General features: G+C 39.1%; 3 protein-coding genes across 3 annotated transcripts in view; 2 read left to right on the top strand and 1 right to left on the bottom strand.

The window, feature by feature from the left end:
- ap2b1 (adaptor related protein complex 2 subunit beta 1) overlaps positions 1–2,940 on the top strand; it is a 22,875-nt gene extending 19,935 nt beyond the window's left edge. Inside the window, exons 20-22 of the mRNA XM_080041022.1 lie at positions 17–103; positions 2,057–2,211; positions 2,630–2,940. Of these exons, the coding sequence (XP_079897148.1) occupies positions 17–103; positions 2,057–2,211; positions 2,630–2,704 (317 nt within the window). The 3' untranslated portion in view covers positions 2,705–2,940. The remainder of the gene's footprint in view (positions 1–16; positions 104–2,056; positions 2,212–2,629) is intronic.
- Positions 2,941–7,846: 4,906 nt separating this feature from the next.
- LOC307260600 (hepatic and glial cell adhesion molecule-like) lies at positions 7,847–19,901 on the top strand (the record flags this gene model as incomplete). Its single annotated transcript, XM_080040873.1, has 9 exons — positions 7,847–7,934; positions 12,934–13,135; positions 14,907–15,046; positions 15,819–15,927; positions 16,491–16,666; positions 17,794–17,890; positions 18,181–18,257; positions 18,914–18,993; positions 19,764–19,901. The coding sequence occupies 9 exons, from the start codon at positions 7,847–7,849 to the stop codon at positions 19,899–19,901; spliced, it is 1,107 nt and encodes a 368-aa protein (XP_079896999.1).
- A 3,393-nt stretch (positions 19,902–23,294) lies between these two features.
- The window catches only part of LOC307260602 (microfibril-associated glycoprotein 4-like), a gene marked incomplete at both ends in the record, with an annotated part of 6,847 nt that continues 5,141 nt past the window's right edge, over positions 23,295–25,000 (bottom strand). Inside the window, one exon of the mRNA XM_080040875.1 lies at positions 23,295–23,481. Within this exon, the coding sequence (XP_079897001.1) occupies positions 23,295–23,481 (187 nt within the window). The remainder of the gene's footprint in view (positions 23,482–25,000) is intronic.

Consider the following 25,000-nt stretch of genomic DNA (forward strand, 5'->3'; position numbering starts at 1 on the left):
GTGTTTCCTCCCTCAGAGCGACAGGTGTTCCTGGCCACATGGAAAGACATTCCCAACGAGAACGAGCTTCAGTACCAGATAAAGGAATGTCCCCTCACCGCAGGTAAGACAGAGCGGGAAGGGTTTTTATTTATATAAATATATATAAATCTTTTTATCGGACGATCAATCGTGTTTCATTTTATACAGGAAGTAAGACAGTTCTCCATTTTAAAATTTTTCATAACCAAATAAACAGTTTAACAAACAAAAAACGTTCTATACTAATTCTTACCTGTAAGAAAGACAGACAGACAGACAGACAGACAGACAGACAGACAGACAGACAGACAGACAGACAGACAGACAGACAGACAGACAGACAGACAGACAGACAGCAAAAAGAACATTGCTGAGTAATATCCCACCTCCCAACGATTGAAAATGTTTCTACCTCAACAACGCTATTATTCTAATGTCTGGTTCTTTCAAAACATAAACATACCTTTACTTATGAGGGCGCTAGTGGTGTAGTGGTTAGACCCTCCTCCTCCCCTCCATAGAGTCTCAGTCCTCTTCACAGCAGACCCGGGTTAGAATCCAGCCCGGGTCGTTCTCTGCATGTCATTCCCCTCTCTGACACATTTCATCTCTGTCTCTACAAAAACTGTCTAATAAAGAAAAAAAGACAAAATAATCTTCAAAAAACAAAATCTCTGGGGCGCTCCGGTGGCGTAGTGGATAGAGCGCGTACCATATTGGTTCCGGCCTTCGCTGCAGTGGTCGCGGGTTCAAATCTGACCCGTGGACCTTTACTGCAGGTCATCCCCCCTCTCTCTCTCTCTGTCTCTCTCTCTCTCTGTCTCCCCATTTCAACTCTGTACTGTCTAATAAAGCTTGAAAATGCCAAAAAAATTACCTTAACAAAATATATATATATCTCTCTCTCATCTCTTGTTTTCTCTCTCCATCTGCATGTCTATCTTGGGATACATTTCATCTGCTCCTCCATCCTACACATATTTCTGCCACTATTATTGTGTCAGCAGGATGGCTAACAAAAGCCTGGTTGTTGTCTTTAGCTGTGTGAAGGTTGACATAGAGATCATTTTGCTTTTCCCAGTAGTATAGTTAGCATTAGCTCATGTGTACATTATATTAGTATTAGCACCTATAGTATGTTATTACAGGCTTGTGTGTGTGTGTGTGTGTGTGTGTGTGTGTGTGTGTGTGTGTGTGTGTGTGTGTGTGTGTGTGTGTGTGTGTGTGTGTGTGTGTGTGTGAGAGAGTCAGTCTGTCAGTGAGTGAGGGAGGGAGGGAGGGAGTGTGAGTGTGAGAGAGTGAGATAGATAGATGGATAGATAGATGGATGGATAGATAGATAGATAGATAGATAGATAGATAGATAGATAGATAGATGGATGGATGGATAGATAGATAGATAGATAGATAGATAGATAGATAGATAGATAGATAGATAGATAGATAGATAGATAGATAGATAGATAGATAGATAGATAGATAGATAGATAGATAGATAGATAGATAGATAGATAGATACTGTGTGTGTGTGTGTATTTTCTCTGTCCACTTATCACATGGTTCTGTGGCACTAAAGTCTTGTGTCTGATGTTTTGACCCAGACTGTGCTCTTGCAGACACGGTGTCGGCGAAGCTTCAGAACAACAACATCTTCACCATAGTAGAGTTAGAGTTATCATCTAAAGTGTGTGTGTGTGTGTGTGTGTGTGTGTGTGTGTGTGTGTGTGTGTGTATGTGAGAGTGAGTTAATGTGAGTAAATGAGTGAGTGAGTGTGTCTGTGTGAGTGAGTGATTGCGAAAGAGTGTGTGTATGTGAGAGATAGAAAGTGTGTGAGAGTTGAGTTGGATGGATGGATAGATAGATAGATAGATAGATAGATAGATAGATAGATAGATAGATAGATAGATAGATAGATAGATAGATAGATAGATAGATAGATAGATAGATAGATAGATAGATAGAGTGTGTGTTTTCTTTGTCCAATATCACTAAAGTCTTGTGTCTGATGTTTTGACCCAGACTGTGCTCTTGCAGACACGGTGTCGGCGAAGCTTCAGAACAACAACATCTTCACCATCGCCAAGAGGAACGTGGAGGGACAGGACATGCTCTACCAGAGCCTCAAGCTCACCAACGGCATCTGGATCCTGGCCGAGCTACGCATACAGCCCGGAAACCCCAACTACACTGTAAATATTACACTGTTTCTTTAAACCTGCAGTGTGTAGAATGTTGGGTTTTATTTCCTAGCAGATTTTGTAGAAAGTAATTATAATATCCATAAGTACGTTTAATTTAGTGCATAATAGCTAAAAAAAAATGTTTTGAATTTTTTTTTTCCCCTTAGAAAGGGTCTCATATATGTCCATATTTCTGCATATTTTGGACCAAGGCCTAGTGCCGCCATTTTGAAAGTGTCATAGTTGGAATGTCATCAGGTGCATTGTTTAAAATTTAGAATTGTTCTTGTCCTTGAAGGCCACTGTAGTGTCGCTTAAAGTCCCTAATATCCGTACTTTATTTACACAGCGACACAAAATATGTTGTTAAATGTGAAAATAACACTTTATGAATGAGTGTAACCCTGTATTCTCTCTGTTTTCCCAGCTGTCCCTGAAGTGTCGCGCCCCGGAGGTTTCTCAGTACGTCTACCAGACCTACGACTCTGTCCTCAAGAACTGAAACTGATCCACAATGAAGCAGCTTAAACACAATACGCAAAATACAGTGTTTCATCATTTCCTCCCGCTTACTAACTATCTGCCTAAACAAAGGAATACACACAGTAAATAATTGATAATTACGGAAAAGCACAAGAGGTTTACTTTTTCCCCCCATTATGCAATTAGAGAAAAATTATACATTTGGAGGATAAAGATGCTTTTTTTTTTTGGGGGGGGAGGGGGGGCATTTTCAAGCTTTATTAGACAGTACAGAGTTGAGAGAGAGAGAGAGAGAGAGAAGGTCCACGGGTCGGATTATCGTTTGTATTTTAACAACATTTTGCTTAGTGCTTATGAGTTATTGCTACCAGAATCTGTCCAATTTCTTTCCAACTTTGCCGTTTAGTCTGGAACTGTTGAGTGTGTAATCTCGACATTGTACCACTATCCCGTGGCCCCTAACACTCTACCATTGATATTAAATATAATTCAAAATATTGGGTGTAAATGTACGACATTTTAAGCTAATACAAAAGTGTATTGGCTGATTTAAAGTGCTACAGTCCTGTTTAATGTACTGATGTTAAACCGGTACAGATACACTGTTGGCGATTCCTTTGTTTGGGCAGTTAACGAATCCTTAACAAATCCTTATTATCCAAACATCACCATTCCTATTTTTACCTTCCAGTTGAAATTAACTCGTCTACCATTCCATCCTTAACTCAGTGTCTTAATGTTGTATTGATGTGACCGCTGGCGAAAACTTTCAAATAATTCACCCCTGTTTCCAAGAAGCCATTTCTGATTTTATTATAGTTTTGTACTGTGTGTGTGTGTGTCTGTGTGTGTGTCTGTGTGTGTGTGTGTGTGTGTGTGTGTGTGTGTGTGTGTGTGTGTGTGTGTGTGTGTGTGTGTGTGTGTGTGTGCGTCTGTCTGTGTGTGTGTGTGTCTGTCTGTGTGTCTGGCTCACGCACATTCCTGATTTATTTTTGATACTTTTCGCTTCAGTTGGACCTAAAGATAAATTCCAGTGTTGATTTTTCTTAAATTTTTCCTTTTGCCATTAATGTGTTTAGATTAGATTAGAAAACCAACAATGTGATCGTCAGAATCCTCTAATGTCTCGTAATAGGTTTATTTGAGTCCTCGCTTTAAAAAAAAAAATTGCTAGTTTCCTCACAATACAATATTAGATCGATTCTTTAGGCCTACGATACAATATTTGCCGATATCACAAAATCTGCCGCGATACAATTTCGATTTGATTCAGGGGCCTGCTATGGATTTGACACAATATAATTTTTTTTTTAATTTTTTTTTTTTTAAGAACTCAAACACACAACTGAAAAAAGTGAACACACAAACAAAACACAAAACAAAATAAACACCTAACATGGCGTATACTCTACTTAACATGTTCCTAAGGACATTGTTAAAATACATGATATAATTTCACACAGCTTCTTACTTGACAATAAGCGCACAGTAAACAATTATTTTTAAAATTCCTTGAACGAAATTGTCTAGTTGCCATGTATATTTTCATTTTTGTTTTTAGCTTGAAACCACTACACAATCCACACAGCAGCTTTTTGATTATGTGTATTAACAAACACACCAGTGACACTCCGTTTTAAGTGTATTTGCCAATTCATTTCACATATTATTATTTTTCTTCATTATTTTTTTTGTTTTAGCCCTGTTTTACTGCATTCACATACCAGTAGTAGTGGAGCGGCCAAGTGCTTATTTTCATCAGAATCGTTCAGTTGATGATACAAGCGTGACAATAGGCATGAGCATGAGTCTCCATGGGAACACTTGACAAGTTAAATTGTCCCGAGACATTTGAAATTGTGAATTTGAAAATTTCTCATAGACATGTATTGGGTTTTTCATTCAAATTATTATTATTATTATTTTTTTTTTATTTTTATTATTTTTTTTCTCTGACAGTTTTATTGTCAAGGCAAGGCAAGTTTATTTCTATAGCACAATTCAAACACAAGGCCACTCAAAGTGCTTTACAGGGGCAAGATTAAAATACATAAAACACATTAGAAGACATTTAAAAGCGAATGAAAAGAAGTAAAACATTTAAATTAAATAAAAAGTACAGGTTAAGGTCAAGTGGACCCATGGAGACTGCTCATGCCAATTTTCACGCTTGTATCACAAATTGACAGATTGTAGCACTTAGTTGCTCCCCTATATTTGTACATGGCTTCACACACACACCTTTTTCATCATTCATATTTATTGTGCATCTACCTCTGCTATGATTTTTCCTTTTTTTTAACCGGCTGTATTGTTGCTTTAATAATTTTTTTAAAGGTGCTACGAGGAACTTTTAAATATTTCTGAAACAGTCTAATTTTTCCTCTGATGAGTATAAATGACATATAACGGCAAATGAGACCATCAGTGCAAAGAATGCATTTTTTGTCATAGCTATATATGCTCACCCAGGAACAACAGCTAGCGTAGTAAAAACACTACCGCTTTTGTCCAAAGGGGGGCGCTAGAATGAACACAAAATGAAAGTTCCTCTGAGCACCTTTTTAATATGCTTTAAGTGTTTTCAAACTTTTTTCTTTTGATGCTATTGTTGTCAAGCCAATCGCACAGGACCTCAAGTATCCACGAGAAAAAATTTAAAATGCCAAGCTTAGGTTTTAGTATCAACTCCTCATGTCAATTTAACCGCCTTGGCTATAGAACTAGAAACATAGAGTGCATACACCTTTAAGGCCAAGAATTAATGTTAACCAAGTACAGTGTAGTCCAGTGATGGTGTAGTGTGTGTGTAGCTAATACATTCAAATGTTCTGGTATTAACTTAATTAAAATTAAATTGAGCCTTACCTCTTATCTATTAAACAGAGAAAGGCTATTTATCAGGTGTGTAAGTAAGTGGCTACTATTTTTCCTACATCGTAATGTTAAAAAAATACTTATATACAGCTCTGGAAAAAATTAAGAGACCAGTCTGGATTTTTCTTAAATCTTCATCTCTACATTACTTATTGAAAAAAATGCTCTAAATGACAATATTTTTATTGTGAATTTGGTAGAAATGTTGTCAGTAGTTTATATTATAAAATCAAAATGTTCATTCTACTCAAACATATGCCTCTAAAGAGTAAAACGAGAGACACTGAACATTTGGAGTGGTCTCTTCATTTTTTTTCCAGAGCTGTATAAATATGCCTGCATGAACCCCACTCTCATTTTTAACCTTACAAACTAATCTCCAACTTGCTCTCTCTTGTAGTTGTCATATATTTTTGTTTTTAGCAGCGTTGTCTCAAACACTCCCTGAAATATATTGTTGCCAGCAATTATACACACATGTATTGAGAAAGCTACCGTAGCTAATATGATATGAAATATTTCCAGCATCCTTTTTGCTGTAACCCTGTTGTTGTAAATGATTTGTTATTGTCATAGTAACACATCTTATGTCAATAAATTGTCAAACACATCACGCTTATATGAAATTTTCTTTTATTATTATTGAAAATAAATGTTTTACTGTTATTTTAAAGGCCTACTTCACCGGTTGGAATATGAAGGTGTATTGAACTCTGAGATCCTATTTAGTATAAATGTGCAAAAAATAAATTGAAATCGGATCATCTTAGCCTGAGAAAAGGCAGAAAGAGTGTTTTAAGGTCTCACTGTCTAACCCTACAGTTTCCTTCTTGTGACATCACAGCAAGGGTTAGGATTAACAGGACAGCTGGGCCAAGGGAAGACTGAGGGAAGAAAAACCTCATTCATTATATTATAATAGTTATTTTATAATGATAGAACGCTGGTTCCGTATGGGTGAAGTATTCCTTTAATGTATTTAATGTATTGTAGGTTGCCTACTGACAACTGGCCGGGGACTACAGCTGAAAATGAGCCAAATAGGCTAAAGCTGCTCCTTCTCAAAGGGGACTGTCCACGAAACTATAAACTAAACTAAACAGCCTACCTTTTACATGCTTTCTCCATATAGGTTGAGGTGTCAGTTTTTTCTTTTCTTTTCACCTTTCTCTTCAAATGAAGCTTGCAACGTGGGCGACTGTGGCTCAGGTGGTAGAGTGGGTCGGCCAATGATCGAAGGGTTGGCGGTTCGATCCCCCGCCCTGCCACCTGTGTCGTGGTTGTTGTGTCCTTGGGCAAGACACTTCACCCACCTTGCCTCGTGTGAATGTCGATAGTTAGCCTGCTATCGGTGTGTGAATGAATGTGTGTGTGAATGGGAACAGGTCTCCCTTGAAAAGAGTCAAAAGAGTCAAAAGTGTGTGTGTGTGTGTGTGTGTGTGTGTGTGTGTGTGTGTGTGTGTGTGTGTGTGTGTGTGTGTGTGTGTGTGTGTGTGTGTGTGTGTGTGTGTGTGTGTGTGTGTGTGTGTGTGTGTGTGTGTGTGCCATTTCATTGGCTGTGGAAATATGCATTAAGTGAAGTTATTTGATTGTAGGCCAAAGGGAGCGGACAGGTGTAAATGTATGGACATTGAACAGTTAACCTACAGAGACTTGAATATGGTAAAATACATAAATAAATAGAAATGTAATAGATGCCACACCCAGTCATACTTTACAAATTAATCCACAACTAATAAGACATAAAGATAAGCAATTCTGAGTTTAAACAAAACAGATACACTTTGGCCTATGATATGGGCTGGTAATGACTGAAGCAACTCACAACTGTTACACACACAAATACACACAGACACACACACACACACACATATATATTCACACACACACAGACACACACACACACACACATATATATTCACACAGACACACACACACACACACACACACACATACACATATTCACACACACACACACACACACTTTTGTCCTGTCTCTACAGAGGCTTTACAGTGAATGTTGTATTACACACATGAATGTATCTAAACAGTACAGAACGGACATCCACACGCACACGCACACACACACACACACACACACACACACACACACACACACACACACACACACACACACACACACTTTTGTCCCATTTTCTACAGAACAACATGTACTCAGTGGTGCAGGGCAGACGGTGAAAGACGGACAGTGTTCTCTGACCGACCCGGAGTCACAAATCATGCTGCCGCTCGAACGGGGCGAAAACAAAACTTCGGACTCAAGATGAAGGCCGATACGCAGGCTCCTTCAAAAGACAAAATAATATCTCACATTTTATCCACGCTCCTGTGTCTAGCGGCCTACAATTCAGGTATGTTGCATTTTATATTTTATAATTTTTATTTTTTTCTAATATGCTTCAGATTTTTTTTCTGATATAAGGTGAGGTCATACAGTTTTGCATAACAATGGTCTGATGTAACACTTGCCTGTTTGTGTAATGTCATGTGCATTGAATAATTCTGTGAAATGGTTGAGATTGTAGATAGCTTTTTAACATTTACATTGTTGCATTACAATTGTAATTACAATTATAAGATATTCTCCACCCTGCCTCCTTTTCGTCATGGTTTTATGGATTGTACATGTGAGAATGTTGAAATTAGTTTTGTTGGAATTCATCCATGGACGAAATAAATATAAATCAAATCAAAATCAAATTGTTGCAAATAAGAAATAGCTGATTAAGGAAGTGGGATTATTACATATATACTTACATTTTTTTGGGGAAAACAAAATCTTTTTCAGAATACACTAGAATCTTTATTGTCATTGCTGCATAACGAATGAATTTGCAGTGCTACTTCGGCCAGTGCATAATAAATATTTAAAAAATAAAACTGTAATAAGTTAATTAATTACATTTTCTTACTTTCTTACTGTTTTCATTAATGATGTAGATAATTGATGGATGACACAATCAGAGGCCTCTACCAGGAGATTATTTTTTTTTATTTTTTTTTATTAACCTTTATTTTTCCAGGAATATACTCATTGAGATTCAAAATCTATTTTTCAAGAGAGTCCTGGCCAAGAAGGCAGCAGCATAAAAACATAAAAGTTTCACATTAAAAAAACAAAATTTCACACTTAAAACAAGACACAAAACACAATAAAAAATTTAAATAAAATAAAAAGTCACAAAGCATCAATCTCATTGGCAGTAAGTCAGTGTTCAGTAACCGGGCATGTACAGTTTGCGGTTAAATAGTCCTTAATCCTGCTTTTGTAATTGTTCATGGTGATAAAGGATTCAAGTTTAAGGTGTTCCTGTAGCTTATGGAAATAGACAATCACATTTTCAGTCTAAACTACAATTTTTTTGACACAGCTGTGCTTTCACAATACTATAGCTGGGGGGATTGGAAGAAAAATGCAAACAACAGGAGCACAGCATTTGGTGCAAGATAACATAAGAAAAGATATAACTTTATTCATCCCTCAATAAGTTAGTTTGCTAGGTTTGCGCCAACATTAGAGACACAGAAGCAAAGAATACAAGATAAGTATCATATTCAGTATATACATGTATCGTAAAAAAATATACAAAGAGTAATGAAAAATGCAGTGTTAATACATCATCATCATCATCAACCTTTATTTAAACAGGCAAAAATTGCTAAGAAACAACAATGTCTTATTTAAGCAATGGCCTGGTAGGAGGTGAATACATATATACATAGGCAAGGCAAGGCAAGGCAAGTTTATTTATATAGCACAATTCAAACACAAGGCCACTCAAAGTGCTTTACAGGGGCAAGATTAAAATACATAAAACACATTAGAAGACATTTAAAAGCGAATGAAAAGAAGTAAAACATTTAAATAAAATAAAAAGTACAGGTTAAAATGGATAGTGTAAAGTAAATGCAAAAAAAGCTTTTCCCCAGGGAATAGATTGTCTGTGATGTTGACAAGTCATATTGCACATGACAGCAGTGACCATAATATATCATAATATCATATCATGCCTAAAGTTAACTTAAAATGCCCCATTGACCATTGTAATGAATAAAATATTGCAGGTGAATGTAAAAATAAACATCAAAACGACATTCACATTGACTAATAACATTTTGGGTAACCATAGTGAGGTATGTATGAAGTAGGAATAAGCAAGGCAAGGCAAGTTTATTTCTATAGCACAATTCAGACACAAGGCCATTCAAAGTGCTTTACAGGGGCATGAAATACATCAAGATTAAAATACATAAAACACATTAGAAGACATTTAAAAGCGAATGAAAAGAAGTAAAACATTTAAATAAAATAAAAAGTACAGGTTAAAATGGAAACAGAAAAGTCTTCAGACTCGATTTAAAAGAACTGAGGGTTGCAGCAGACCTCAAGTTTTCTGGGAGTTTGTTCCAGATATTTGGTGCATAAAAACTAAAAGCTGCTTCTCCTCGTTTAGTCTTAACTCTGGGGACTGTAAGTAAATACATAAAACACATTAGAAAAGCGAATGAATAGAAATAAAATAATAAGAAAAGTGACTTTAATTTTGAGAGATATTTTGTACTGATATTGTGTTGTTTGGTAACATTGGTAATGTTATGCATACTGATGTAATGTTGCCACAATGTAGGGCGTCAGAATGTATCCAGTCAAACTAACAGCTGTGGGAAAAATGTGCGCACACACACACACACACACACACACACACACACACACACACACACACAGACACACAGACACACGCACGCACGCAGACACTCACACAAACACACACACACACACACACACAGACAGAGACACACGCACGCACGCAGACATCACAATAGCATTTGTTGTTGAGGTATTGGATTGCATAGACACAGTGTGTGGGTTGCTTCTGCAGTGCTGTGCCCACCCACTCTGTAAGTAATACAGTTATTGTGCGTGCAAACTGAACCAGTGATTTCAGATGGTGTGTGTGTGTGTGTGTGTGTGTGTGTGTATGTGTGTGTGTGTGTGTGTGTGTGTGTGTGTGTGTGTGTGTGTGTGTGTGTGTGTGTGTGTGTGTGTGTGTGTGTGTGTGTGTGTGTCTCATCACTGCCTTGCTCTGTTTCTGCAAAAAAGCTAGCTTGGCATCTGGACCTTTTCATGAACTGCAAACAAGGAAATTTGAACAAACAATCCCCACAAACACACACACACACACACACACACACACACGCACACACACACACACACACACACACACACACACGCACACACACACGCACACACACACACACACACACACACACACACACTCACACTCATACTCACACTCACACTCACACACACACACACACACACACACACACACACACACACACACACACACACACACACACACACACACACACACACACACACAAACACTCGCAAACAATAGCCACTTTTGTTGGTTGGCCCATCCCAAGGCCTGACAGCTGTTACCATGGGGATGTTGATCTGCCATGCAAACTGGCAGTGATGGGGCCTGATGCTGCCCACACCAGCATTCACTTAAAGCTATACTGCGTAACTTTAAACCATTCTTTATTTATAAGGGAGGGAGCGCATGGACAATCACTGTGTTTACATATACAGCTCTGGAAAAGATTAAGGGTGTATTCACACAGGGAAAGTCCGCTAGTTCACTTGCTTTGGTCCAGACCAAATAGAATTTAGATTTTTTTTGTTTGGTGTGGTCCACTTTCATATTGCCCCTTTTGCAAGTGAACCAGCATTACGAAGCAGAACCACACGTGATATGAGGTAATTCATTCATTGGACAGACATTCTGGGGTGGAGAGAAGCAGGAAGTGAACTCTGCGAAATATATAATTGATATAATATAGGGTTGAAAATAATAAATAAATAGGCATCTAGCCTATAAATAAAAAAGAAAAACACCAAATGATTGTTGTTTCATATGGTTATAAGATGTAGGCCTGCTGGACGCGCGGCTCGCGAGAAGAATAGACACACAGCTGATTTAGCTGTACAGCTGAGCTGTGTGTCAGTTCGGCGCAGCTCAGCTCCAAACTGAAACGGGGATAGTATAAACGGTGGCCGGGAAGCAACATAAAAACACACACTTCATGCAAAGCGCAGCGTGAACCTGTTGGCACTGTACGTGAGACGCTCCCCTCTCCTTCATCTGATTGCTGAACACATCAGCATGTTTACGCGTCACTATCAAATGTAATATATTCGCTCGGGGCTCCCGGTCAAACCATAACTAATCTTCCTAACAATGGCGACAACAACACTGTCCCATAATGTGAAGCTGACGGCGATGTATTAAAAAAGTTAAGAAAGAAAAGGCACAGTGCTTCCTGCAATTGGGTCGGATCGAGTCCGGCCGAATTCACACCACAAACGAACTGCAGCAGAGTGCGCTTTGAAGCGCATCGAGACCACCTCTTCAGCTGGGTCTCGGAGCGTTTGTATGGTCCGCCCCCGAGTGCGATTGCTGTATTCACACATGTCTGAAAGATGCGCACCGAAGGCGGATGTGCACCTGAGTTCGTTTCAACCGAACTAAACAAGGCATGTGTGAATACACCCTAAGAGACCACGCCAAATATTCATTGTCTCTCGTTTTTACTTTTTATAGGCATATGTTTGAGTAGAATGAACATTTTGGTTTTATTCTATCAACTACTGACAACATTTCTACCAAATTCCCATCCAAAAATATTCTCATGAAGAGCATTTCCATGAAGTAATGTAGAGATGAAGATTTAAGAAAAATCCAGACTGGTCTCTTCATTTTTTCCAGAGCTGTATAACTACTGTATCACTTACTGCAGTTAAAGGTGCACTATGTAACTTTGGGTGTGTCAGAGAAGTGAACATTTTCTTACATTTGTTTCCAGGTTCCCCAAAATAATGTACTGTATAACCCCATAGAGTCTCAGTCCTCTTCACAGCAGACCCGGGTTAGAATCCAGCCTGGGTCGTTCTCTGCATGTCATTCCCCTTCTCCCCCATTTCATCCCCCCCCCCCCCCCCACAAAAAAAAATGCCCCAAAAAAATTAAAAAATCTTAAGCAACTATCTTCCATCTTTATTTCTCTGCAGGTGGGGTTTTGCCAGTGAACAACATTTTAATTATTATTTTAGTTTTTATTTATGACTATAGAATTATTCAATTCATGATATGTAGTGGTCACAGCAGACCCGGGTTAGAATCCAGCCCGGGTCGTTCTCTGCATGTCATTCCCCTCTCTCTTTTATATACTATCTATGTCTCTGACCCATTTGATCTAGCCTCTCCAAACTATCTAATAAAGAAAAAAAATGCCAAAAAAAAAATCTTAAGCAACTTATCTTCCATCTTTCTGTCTCTGCAGGTGGGGTCTTGGGAGTCAACATGACCATCCCTAACACTCTAATCCGGGGCACAGTGGGAGGGGAAGCCCTTCTGTCCGTCCGATACACCAGCTTCAGCCTCGACCTGCCTGTGATCAAATGGCAGCTGCAGAGAGAGAAGTCTGTCACCGTGGTCCAGTCTATCGGGACAGACATTATCGGGACGCTGAGACCGGAGTACAGGTGAAACTCGAAAAATTTGAATATCGTGCAAAAGTTAATTTATTTCAGTAATTCAACTTAAAAAGGTGAAACTAAAATATTATATAGACTCATTACATGCAAAGTGATATATTTCAAGCCTTTATTTGTTATAATGTAGATTATTATGGTTTACAGCTTATGAAAACCCCACATTCAAAATCTCAGAAAATTTGAATATTACATGAAATCAATAAAAAAAAGGGATTTTAAATACAGAAATATCAGCCCTCTATAAAGTATAATCATCCATATGTACTCAGTTGGGGCCCTTTTTGCATGAATTCTTTTTTTTTTTTTAACCTTTATTTATACAGGTAGGGGAAGGTGGGGTGATTTGTGCATTTTGGAAGTTGCAAAACCCCTTGTTTCTAGAAAACCGTGGAAGAAATTGGAAATGTGACCACATATTTAAGAAGAGCCATCCATTTGACTCATCCTGTAAAGAAGGGAGACACAAGGAATAAGATATAAGCACATTTAAGCTCAAAAAACTGTGTTTTGCCTTTCAAAGTAAAATTTCCATGATCAAGGTTTTTTGATTATTGTGTCTGAACAATTATAGACACGTTTGAAAACATTTGACACATGTTTTAGTGCTTTGGTATGCTACACTTTGAGTCTATATAGTTAGCACAATGTCAACCCTAAATTGCTGCATCATGCCTATTATCCAAAATTCTGGGGATGGGGTGATTTGTGCGCAAGGGCCTGGGTGAGTTATAAGTAAGTAAGTAAGTAAAATGTATTTATAAAAGCACATTTATGACAGTTTGCACTGTCCAAAGTGCTGTACATAGTGCATTCAGTAGGTAAACAATGAAGGTAAAATAACAATAACCAAAATAAAAGACGTAAAGCCCATACATCCACATAAACACAGATAGTAGTGCAGAGGTAAGTAAGTAGTGCAGAGGTTAATGGGGAGGAAACACCAAGGTGTACATATGGGTTTTGAGCCTTGATTTAAAGGCAGAAATGTAGGGGGAATCACATTTGTCAGGTGGCAGTTGGTTCCACAAGCACGGAGCAACTAGTGCAAAGTACATTTCTGAGAGTTGTGCCAGTGGCATGGCTGTATACGCTGGTCACCAAAAGAAAGTGATAGTCTACAGTAGCTCAGGAGAGAGTGACATCTCAATTCCACTTAACGACACCACTGATGAGAGTTCAGATGGCCAGAAAGATGATGATGGTGACTTTGTCATTGTGACACAATGACGCACAAATCACCCCACTACGTGGGGTGATTTGTGCGACAAGACAACTTTTTTTCCGAAAGCTATATTTCTTAAACAGTTTATTCCAGATCCAAAGTTTTTATTGCCAGGGATGCACAACATCCTGAAATATATGTACATATTTGAGTTGGAGACATAACTGTCAAGGCCTCACTTTAAAATCACTTTGAGTAAAAAGTTGCACAAATCACCCCACCTTCCCCTATATCCCATTGAGACCGAAGACTCTTTTGCAAGGGAGACCTGTTCCCATTTACACGTTACCATTCACACACACATTCATACACCGATAGCAGGCTAACTATCGACATTCACACGAGGCAAGGTGGGTGAAGTGTCTTGCCCAAGGACACGAACAACTATGACACAGGTGGCAGGGCGGGGATCGAACCTCCAACCCTTTGATCATCGGCCGACCCGCTCTACCAACTGAGCCACAGTCGCCCCAATTCTTGCCTCAATTCCAATTCATTTTCCATGATATTCTAATAACATGAGTTTCACCTGTACAGAGACCGAATCCTGGTGTTTGAGAATGGGACACTGCTGCTGCACAACCTGAGACTGACAGATGGCGGGACGTATGACGTGGAGATAAGCATCACCGATGACACGTTCACAGGAGAAGGAAGCATCTCACTGTCTGTGGATGGTAAGGGAACACAAGGGCTGTGTATGAGTAGGACGTTAGTATGAGTAGGACGTTAGTAGGGCTTTTAGTATGAGTAGGATGTTAGTAGGGCTTTTAGTATGAGTAGGACGTTATGAGTAGGACGTTAGTAGGGCTTTTAGTATGAGTAGGACGTTAGTAGGGCTTTTAGTATGAGTAGGACGTTAGTAGGGCTTTTATTATGACACGTTCACTGGAGAAGGAAGTATCTCACTGTCTGTGGATGGTAAGGGAACACAAGCTGGATTTAAAGGCACACTATGCACTATGCTTTTTTTTTTTTACGATAATTTTCTGGCATTTTTAAGCTTTATTACACAGTACAGAGTTAAAATGGGGAGACAAAACTTTCAGTTCATGTTAATCCTAGCGCCCCCCTTTGGACAAAAGCGGTAGTGTTTTTACTACGCCAGCTGTTGTTCCTGGGTGAGCGTATACCCATGACAAAAGCATTAAGAAAAACTATATAGAAATAGCATTCTTTGCACTGATGGTCTCGTTTGCTGTTATATGTTATTTATGATCATCAGAGGGAAAAATGTAACTGTTTCAAAACGATTTAAAAGTTCCTCGTAGCACCTTTAAACGCACCAGACCCGGGTTAGAATCCGGCCCGTGGTCGTTCTCTGCATGTCATCCCCCTCTCTCTGACCCATTTCATCTCTGTCTCTCCAAAAAACGGTCTAATACTAAAGCAAAAAAGTTAAAAATAGTAAAAAAATATATATTAATCTTTCCCCTGTCCCCTTTACAGAGTCGATATCGAGGCCTTATATCTACATGGAGGGAACATCAGTGCTGGAACTCAGTCAAAACGTCGTCCTCAACTGCTCCCATGAAAACGGCACCCGGACGACATACAGGTAAAAAGAACTTAACGTATTAAAAAGCATTTTGCTAAATGTCTTTTAGAGGCTGGTATAGTAACTGTTTTAAATATATTTTTATTCTCATTGACTTTGATTTTGTTGTATTTCATTTACTTCTCTGTAGCACTTTGAGATTCCTGCAATATAGAGTGCGATAGTTAGCCTGCTATCGGTGTGTGAATGTGTGTGTGTGTGTGTGTGTGTGTCTCAAATGTGTGTGAATGGTAACGTGTAAATGGTATCAGATCTCCCTTGAAAAAAAGTCTCTGGTCTCAATGGGATTTACCTGTCTAAATAAAAGTTAAAAATAGATAAAAATATAAATAAAATGTATTATTATTATTATTATTATTATTATTATTATTATTATTATTATTATTATTATTATTATTAAAAATATAAATAAAATGTATTATTATTATTATTATTATTATTATTATTATTAAAAATACAAATACAATGTATTATTATTGTTATTGTTATTATTATTATTATTATTATTATTATTATTATTATTATTATTATTATTATTATTATTATTATTATTATTATTACAGGTGGTTTAAAGGGGGAAAGCCAGTGACCAATCAGACCACTCGGTTCGTCTTGTCACATGACCAGCAGCTCTTGACCATCACCAGAGTCTTAATGGTCGATGACGACATCTACAGCTGCAGCGTGGAGAATCCTGTGGGCAATATGACGAGCCTGCCCATCAGACTGACTGTCTATAGTAAGTTATGCTGAGTGGGTGGAAGGATGTCCTATAAGAAAAGGGGGCCTCCCAGTAACCATGAGGTCTCTGGTTCCTCCTCCCAGTAACCATGAGGTCTCTGGTTCCTCCTCCCAGTAACCATGAGGTCTCTGGTTCCTCCTCCAAGTAACCATGAGGTCTCTGGTTCCTCCCAGTAACCATGAGGTCTCTGGTTCCTCCTCCCAGTAACCATGAGGTCTCTGGTTCCTCCCAGTAACCATGAGGTCTCTGGTTCCTCCTCCAAGTAACCATGAGGTCTCTGGTTCCTCCCAGTAACCATGAGGTCTCTGGTTCCTCCTCCCAGTAACCATGAGGTCTCTGGTTCCTCCCAGTAACCATGAGGTCTCTGGTTCCTCCTCCCAGTAACCATGAGGTTGCTGGTTCGATCCCTGGCACCGGACAGGAGGGTGTTAGTAATAAAACTAGTGGTGGGTGGCTTCTATTACATCTACGGTGCCCACCATCTCTAACATTGTGTCCTTGAGCAAGACACTTAACCCCAAACAAAATCCAGTATTAATATACACAGCCTAGGATCTGTAAATTGGTAAGTTGCTAACTACGGTGGGCCCCTTTTGTTTACATACCAGTCTACAGAGCCTATAGAACAGACAGGTAGCGGACCATGAGGAGATATTCACTGATTTTGACAGAAAGTGATTTAGACAACAAGCAATCTCCAGAATCACTGACTGCACCTTTAAACCTGCAGTGTGTAGAATTTTGGGTTTTATTTCCTAGCAGATTTTGTAGAAAGTAACTATAATATCCATAAGTACATTTAATTTAGTGCATAATAGCTGAAAAAAAATGTTTAATGATTTTTTTTTCTCTTAGAAAGGGTCTCATATATGTCCATATTTCTGCATATTTTGGACCAAGGCCTAGTGCCGCCATCTTGAAAGTGTCATCGTTGAAATGTCATCAGGTGCATTGTTTAAAATGTAGAATTGTTCTTGTCCTTGAAGGCCACTGTAGCTTCTGTTATTATTCGAAAGGGTTGGGGTTACCCAGGGAGCGTTGCATTCTAGAACTTTGTAGAACTTTCTTGATGATGTCATATTACACACTGCACCTTTAAATGAAATTCTGCATTTTCCTTCCAGAAAGAAGTTCCCTCTACATCATCCTCTCAACCACCGGAATCTTCCTCCTCGTCACCTTGGTAACGGTTTGTGCCTGTTGGACTCCTTCCAAAAAAAAGTAAGAAAAACGCTTTTAAATCAAAACATAAACAGCAAAGGCTTGGATGGATGGATGGATGGATGGATGGATGGATGGATGGATGCTTGGATGGATGGATGGATGGATGGATGGATGGATGGATGGATGGATGGATGGATGGATGGATGGATGGATGGATAGATAGATAGATAGATAGATAGATAGATATAGACAGACAGACAGACAGACAGACAGACAGACAGACAGACAGACAGACTTAGGCAGTATGAAATAACTCCAATGAATTGCTACCATCTTTTCCTTGTTAGGTCACAACCTCCAGTTAGAAAGTATGGTCTCTCGCGGCTTAAAGACTACGCTGATCACTCACCAATCAACTACACAGGTAAAGTATCTTCATATTGACGTTACTGTGGTGATTATTAAAGGTACAGTGTGTAGAATCTAGTGGCATTTTTCAGAACACACTTAGTTGAAATGGAATAAGTATGTTTTAATTAGTATATAATCTCTAGAAAATAAAAGTTGTTGTTTCTTTCATGACCTTAGAATGAGCCTTTTATATCTACATAGGAGCGGGGTGCTGAGGCCGCCATGTTGCACCGCCATGTTTCTACAGTAGCACATAATGGACAAACTTAACGGCCTTACACGTTTTTATATATAGTGGGCGTCCTGGGGAAATGCACCTGTTGGAAGACCAAGAAGAAGAAGAAGTACTACAGAATAAATAACTAAATACACCTTCACCTCATCACTTGATATTGTGGAAAGACTTGAGGCAGTGGTGGATGATGCCATCTTTAGTAATACCTTCTTGTCCTTGAAGGCCACCGTAGCTTCTGTGAATTCTTTTAAAGGATAGGTTAGCCATGGATCGTTGCAATCTGGAATCTCACCACTAGATGCCGCTAAATACACTGATATTACACACTGTACCTTTAATACAAAAAGTGATCAGCTAATTTAAACTGAGTGAATTATCCCTGATGAGAAATGTGTATGAATGATATTTCTATGTTTTCTTTGGCTTTGCCGTAGACTTGCATCCAAAAACATCGGAGTGTAACGGAGTAAATGCAGTGAATGCAGTGACTTCACTCTACATCCTGCAGCAGAAGGTATTTTTTTTTTTTTTTTTAAGATATTTTTTGGGCATTTTTATGCTTTATTGATAGTGCAGAGAGACAGAGGTGAAATGGGGCAGAGAACGACCGCGGGTGGGAATCGAACCCGGGTCTGCTGCTGGGCCCGGCCAACTGAGCTAAAGGCGCCCCCCCAGCAGAAGGTATTTCTATCATCATCATCACCATTTTGATTTGATAAGATTATTTTGTGACAAATAGAAGTGGCAAGACTTAAACTTTGAGTGCCCCCTGGAGGCTCCAATGATCATTACAACCAACAATACAAACAACTGTGAAAATGTTTGAAAGTGCCCGCCACCCGTCTCTGAAAGCTGGCCTGGACAATGGGTCAAACAATTATGGCAAATTAGCAAATAAAAAAAATTAGCTAAACCCTGAGTGAATAAGTTCTGGTCAATTGCAGTGAGGTTTATTGCTCGACCTTGCTAAAACTTCATAGGGGACTGACATACATGTGTATCAAATTTTAGCAATATAAGTCAACAAAACCAAAACGTCTTTGCGATGGCAGGGCATAGTGGGTGATTTTCAATAGATGTTTGGGAGTGTTTGTTTTTTCAAGGAAATATAGGAGCAATCTTTCTACAATATAAACACCACTTTACTAATTAACTTGGTTTTATTTTACAAAATTAATATTTTATGATAAAAGTTTTTAATTTTTTTTTTTTTAAGTTTTGTGTAATTCCCCTGACTCTTAGTATATTATTGATTTATTCTGAATTTTTCTCATATTTTTCCAGGACCCCTCCATGGATGATTCCTCCAGTAACAGTCTTGGATCTCCGTCTGAGCTGGACAACCCGCCATGCTACACCAGCTTCCCAAACCACATCCACACCAACGGCTCTCCGGCCCACTCCCCCCATAGGTCCACCTGAAAGGCCTTTAGTTTAAAACCAACATGTACCCGGCGTTCCAATCCCCATACTATCTTCTATTTAGTATGGTAGAAAAAAAGATTTAGTATGTCCCGATTCTTGAGGCCAGATTTAGGATGGTTAGAAAGACCCGGATGTCTACAACTAGATCCAGCCGCGATTTTTTGTGTTGAAAACTGCATCCTATTTGGGCGATTATGACCCATAATCCAGTGCGCACCGGAAGTGACGTCACATCAACGGAGCCTCCATATGAAAACAAACGGGGATGGGACGGATATAAAAGCAAGAGGCAAGATCAAGGCGCAATGTTATGGTGAAATAAGAGAGTAAAGTATGTCCCAATAGTATGCCTACTGCATCCTAACTAGATTCTTTTTATCGTCAGATGTAGTATGTAGAATAGAAGAAAGAAAGAGTATGCGATTCGGAACGCAGGGATAGATGCACAAGGGACGGCTACGGAAGAGTGTTAGGGCCAAAAACAGTGAGAGGAGGACGTTCTGTTTTCATTATGCACTTTGAGAAAAAAAGTCAAAGTGCAATTTCTTGAAAACAGATTTACCCTGCGTTCCATTCCCCATACTTCCATACTATTTAGTATGCTTGAAAAAGATTTAGGATGTCCCAATACATGCATGTCAAATGAAGTATGCCAAAAATACCAGTATGTCCTCCTAACACATCCAATTGCATTTTGAAGTATGGAAACCAGAATGATTTTAGTATGTAGTATAGTAAAAGGGAAAAGTATGTGATTTGTAACGCTGGGTAAATGTCGAGAATAGATTTGACAGTTTCAGGATGTGATAAAGTTGGAAAGATAATAGCCTCGTTTGAGATGTCGCCGTCTTGCTAAGACCTGCGCAATTATGACGCTCGTCTTGCATTTTTGTTGTGCGCTCAGCAAGACACGCGTCATAGTTGCGCAGGTCTGAGCAAGACGGCTCCAAGTCGAACGAGGCTAGTGACAGATTCGAACTTTCTGGTTTAGTTACTCAAAAGTAAAACGTTATTTAAACAGAAACGATGCATCTTTGCTATGGTCATAAGACAGACAGTGAGACGTCAGATAAGTTTTAAATGGTGTTCAAGTCTGAATCTTGGTTCACTAAATCACCAATGTTGTTGGTTAATGGATCTAGAAAAATCCCAAATGTGGGAATATACTGTACATATACTGAGTCTTTATGGAGGTGAGTTGGAGTCAGTAAGATTCAACTGGCCAACTCTAGTGTGGTAGATACTCCTCATAACACTTTGTTATTTTAAATCATCACCCAAAAAAAATATGGTTTGAGTTTGTAAATGTGCAAAAATATGAATAAAAAATAGAAAGCTTTTTATGTTATAGTATTATAAGCTGTGTCCTAATTCAGTGGCCGCATCCTTCGAAGGCGGCTGCATTTAAAGACCGATTGCGTCATAGCGGCGAAATGCAGCCTTCGTTTCACGGATCTGAAGGGTCCAACAGATGGATCCTTCGCGGCCCAAATATCCCAAGATTCATTGCGGTTTTTTTCAGAGATGGTCCATTTTTTTTTCCACGCCTTCATAGACCGCGTCCTTCGAAGGATGCGGCCCCTGAATTGGGACACAGCTATAGTGTGCTATTCTCTGTGGTGTTAAATATATCCAACAGTTGTGTTTATAATGTTTTGTTAAGTAATGTGATTGACTATTTCATTTATTTTACCTGATGATTAAATAGAGGTTTCAACGACATGCGAGACCAAAGCCATGTTGTTGTGGGAGGGAGGGAGGGAGGGAGGGAGGGAGGGAGGGGGTGCGGGGGGGAAGGAGAGGGGGGGCGGATGGGGGTCGTGGCATTTTAATTTTTATACAAACTTTAATAAAATGTAAATTCTTCAAACTCCAAAGAAAAGTCTCTCAAGTTTCTTATTTTGTTATCGGGCGACTGTGGCTCAGTTGGTAGAGCGGGTCGGCTGATGATCAAAGGGTTGGAGGTTCGATCCCCGCCCTGCCACCTGTGTCATAGTTGTTGTGTCCTTGGGCAAGACACTTCACCCACCTTGCCTCGTGTGAATGTCGATAGTTAGCCTGCTATCGGTGTATGAATGTGTGTGTGAATGGTAACGTGGGAAAGGAAAACAGGTCTCCCTTGCAAAAGAAAAAATTAAGTTTGAACACCATTTTCTTGAACTGCAAACCGACATTTACCTTCAGGTGCATATAAAGCAACCTTGACCCTAGACACAGTTACACACTAAAAATAGGCTTTTGCCCCAAAGTTTCTTTATTTGTTAATTTACACAAGGCAGTATATCGAAATGAATTCTTCGCATATCTGTCTGATTGGCAACAGTGCAGGTGAGTAAAATAAATACAGAGACATACAGACAGGCAGACAGACAGACAGACAGACAGACAGACAGACAGACAGACAGACAGACAGACAGACAGACAGATAAAGGTACAGAGCAATTTTTTTTATTCAATTTATAGTTTTGCTTTTTAACTTCAGATCATCACTGACTTTATTAGTTGTTATACCATAGTCTTTGTGAATACTCTATTCTGATTGGCTGGAGTACATTCCATAGGAGTGTGAATTAAAGCTGGGGTATATGATTTGGGGAGAAAATGGCAGTTGGTGTAGAGATTCGAATCCAAATACCTCAACCGCTCCACTTGTTCTCTTTGGTCCCTCCCTGACAACAGCCAATAAGAACGGAGAATCGGAGCCTCGCTCTGATTGGTCAAAGTGTACTGCTCATGTTTTCTTTGACCAATCAGAAATCATATACCCCAGCTTTAACCTTTGATGTATGGACACCTAGATGGAACTGTTAAACATTCTGTCCACTATAATGCCGCTGATTAAACAGGGTTGATGGGTGATTGATAAAGCCTAAAATATCCTGCCGTGCAATAGCCTCTGACCACCACAGGATGGCGCTCATAGTACAAAAGCTGCAATAACGATAGTAGTCAAATAAAGTGGCAAAAAACTAAATGTCCTCTGGCTAAGGCAATGGTTATCTCATTAAAAAGGTGAGTAAGCTCCCTGTTTAAAGACCTACTTCACCGGTGGAAATATGAAGGTGTATTGAACTCTGAGATCCTATGTAGTATAAATGTGCAAACATTTTAGAAATCGGTTCATCTTAGCCTGAGAAAAGGCAGAAAGAGTGTTTTATGGTCTCACTGTCTAACCCTACATTTTGATGTGTGTGTCACACATGGGAAAATGTAGGGTTAGAATTAACAGGACAGCTGGGCCAAGGGAAGACTCAGGGAAGAAAAACCTCATTCATTATATTATAATTGTGATTTTACAATGATAGAACGCCGGATCCGTATGGGTGAAGTATTCCTTTAATTTGAAAAAGGTTAGTACGTTAACTGAGTTTACATGTGTTTGTTTAATGTTTAGCCAGCGATCATTTGTAATTGGCTCGACATTGGTCCTGGAGAAGTCGCAAGAGGGCGTATCATCATGATGAAGGTTTTCATGGAGTAATCGTAACCTTTCCATTGATACCAGTCCATCCCAACAGCAAACACAGTGGCGTCTGCCCCCCATAGATAGACCCCGTTTGGGTTGGCATAGTGACACCTGTAGTGAGAAAGTTGAGATCATAAGGCTGCAATAATCAAGCAAAGAGTATTTAAAGGTGCACTGTGTAATATGACATTATCTAGAAAGTTCTAGAAAGTTCTAGAATGCAACGCTCCCTGGGTAACCCCACCCCTTTCGAATAATAACAGAAGCTACAGTGGCCTTCAAGGACAAGAACAATTCTAAATTCTAAACAATGCACCTGATGACATTCTAAAAGCATGGATTCCTCCATAAGACTTACCTGCTCAATGTAAAAAATGTAATATTAATATTTGTAATTCTCCGCTCAGGAGGATAATTCAGATTATTGGCAGAGGTGATTTTACACCAATGGGGACATATTTGTGAATGAGGATATTGATTTTAGCTAATAAATTACTTAAAATGTTACACAGTGTCCCTTTAATCAAACAACAGAGGCTTCATGTTCCTGGATCCTAAGAAACATGAAGGTCCATCCAGACAGCACGATGGCTTCCTGAATAGAATGGCAACGTTCAGACCGCTAGTCACATACTTTATACTCTTACAACAATGTGCTTCAGTTCAACATACAGTCAAAACCGAAATTATTCACATACCCCTGGGAAATTTTGCCAATTTTTTTTCAAATGTTAATAAAAGCTGAATTTTTTTTTTACACAATGATGCCTCGTCGTAATATCTTTTGGGAGAAGCCTGTGTCGTTTCCAATCAAGAAAAAGCTTGCTGGTTTCATAAAAGTTAAAGGGACACTGTGTAACATTTTAAGTAATGCAATAACTTAAAATCAATATCCTCATTCATAAATATGTCCTCATTGGTGTAAAATCACCTCTGTCAATAATCTTAATGATCCTCCTGAGCGGAGAATTACAAATATTAATATTACATTTTGTACATTGAGCGGGTAAGTCTTATGGAGGAATCCATGTTGGTTGGAATGTCATCAGATGCATTGTTTACAATTTAGAATTGTTCTTGTCCTTGAAGGCCACTGTAGCTTCTGTCATTATTCGAAAGGGGTGGGGTTACCCAGGGAGCGTTGCATTCTAGAACTTTGTAGAACTTTCTTGATGATGTCATATTACACACTGCACCTTTAAGTAACTTCAAGTCAAAATGTGCCAGGGGGTTAGCCTGGCATTCCCAGACCTGCCACTAGGCGCTGGCAAATTAAATTTGCTGCGCGTGTTGGTCTGGAGACGCTCCGTTGAAGCTTATCAAGACTACCAGAAATCTGGTATAACGTTTCAATTGGTTCTATCTAATATGGGCGCGCCAGAGCCCTTTATATGGTGCTCTGGGGAGGACGTAACCGGATGACGACAGTGACGTGCATGCGACGTCGAAGCTGTGATAGTAAACATCAAAGATGGCTGCGGATATGTTGTGTGAGTTTGAGACTGCTTTGGCCTCGACCCTTAACGAATTGGAAGACGGGACTCATAGCTTTCACTAGCAAGTAAGTGGAATCTTCTGTTTTGCCGACCGACAACGGCAAACGTTTAATTGAACAGTTTAACAGCTGTTC

This window comes from Ammodytes marinus (assembly GCF_949987685.1).
Source record: "Ammodytes marinus genome assembly, chromosome: 14".
NCBI lineage: Eukaryota > Metazoa > Chordata > Actinopteri > Uranoscopiformes > Ammodytidae > Ammodytes > Ammodytes marinus.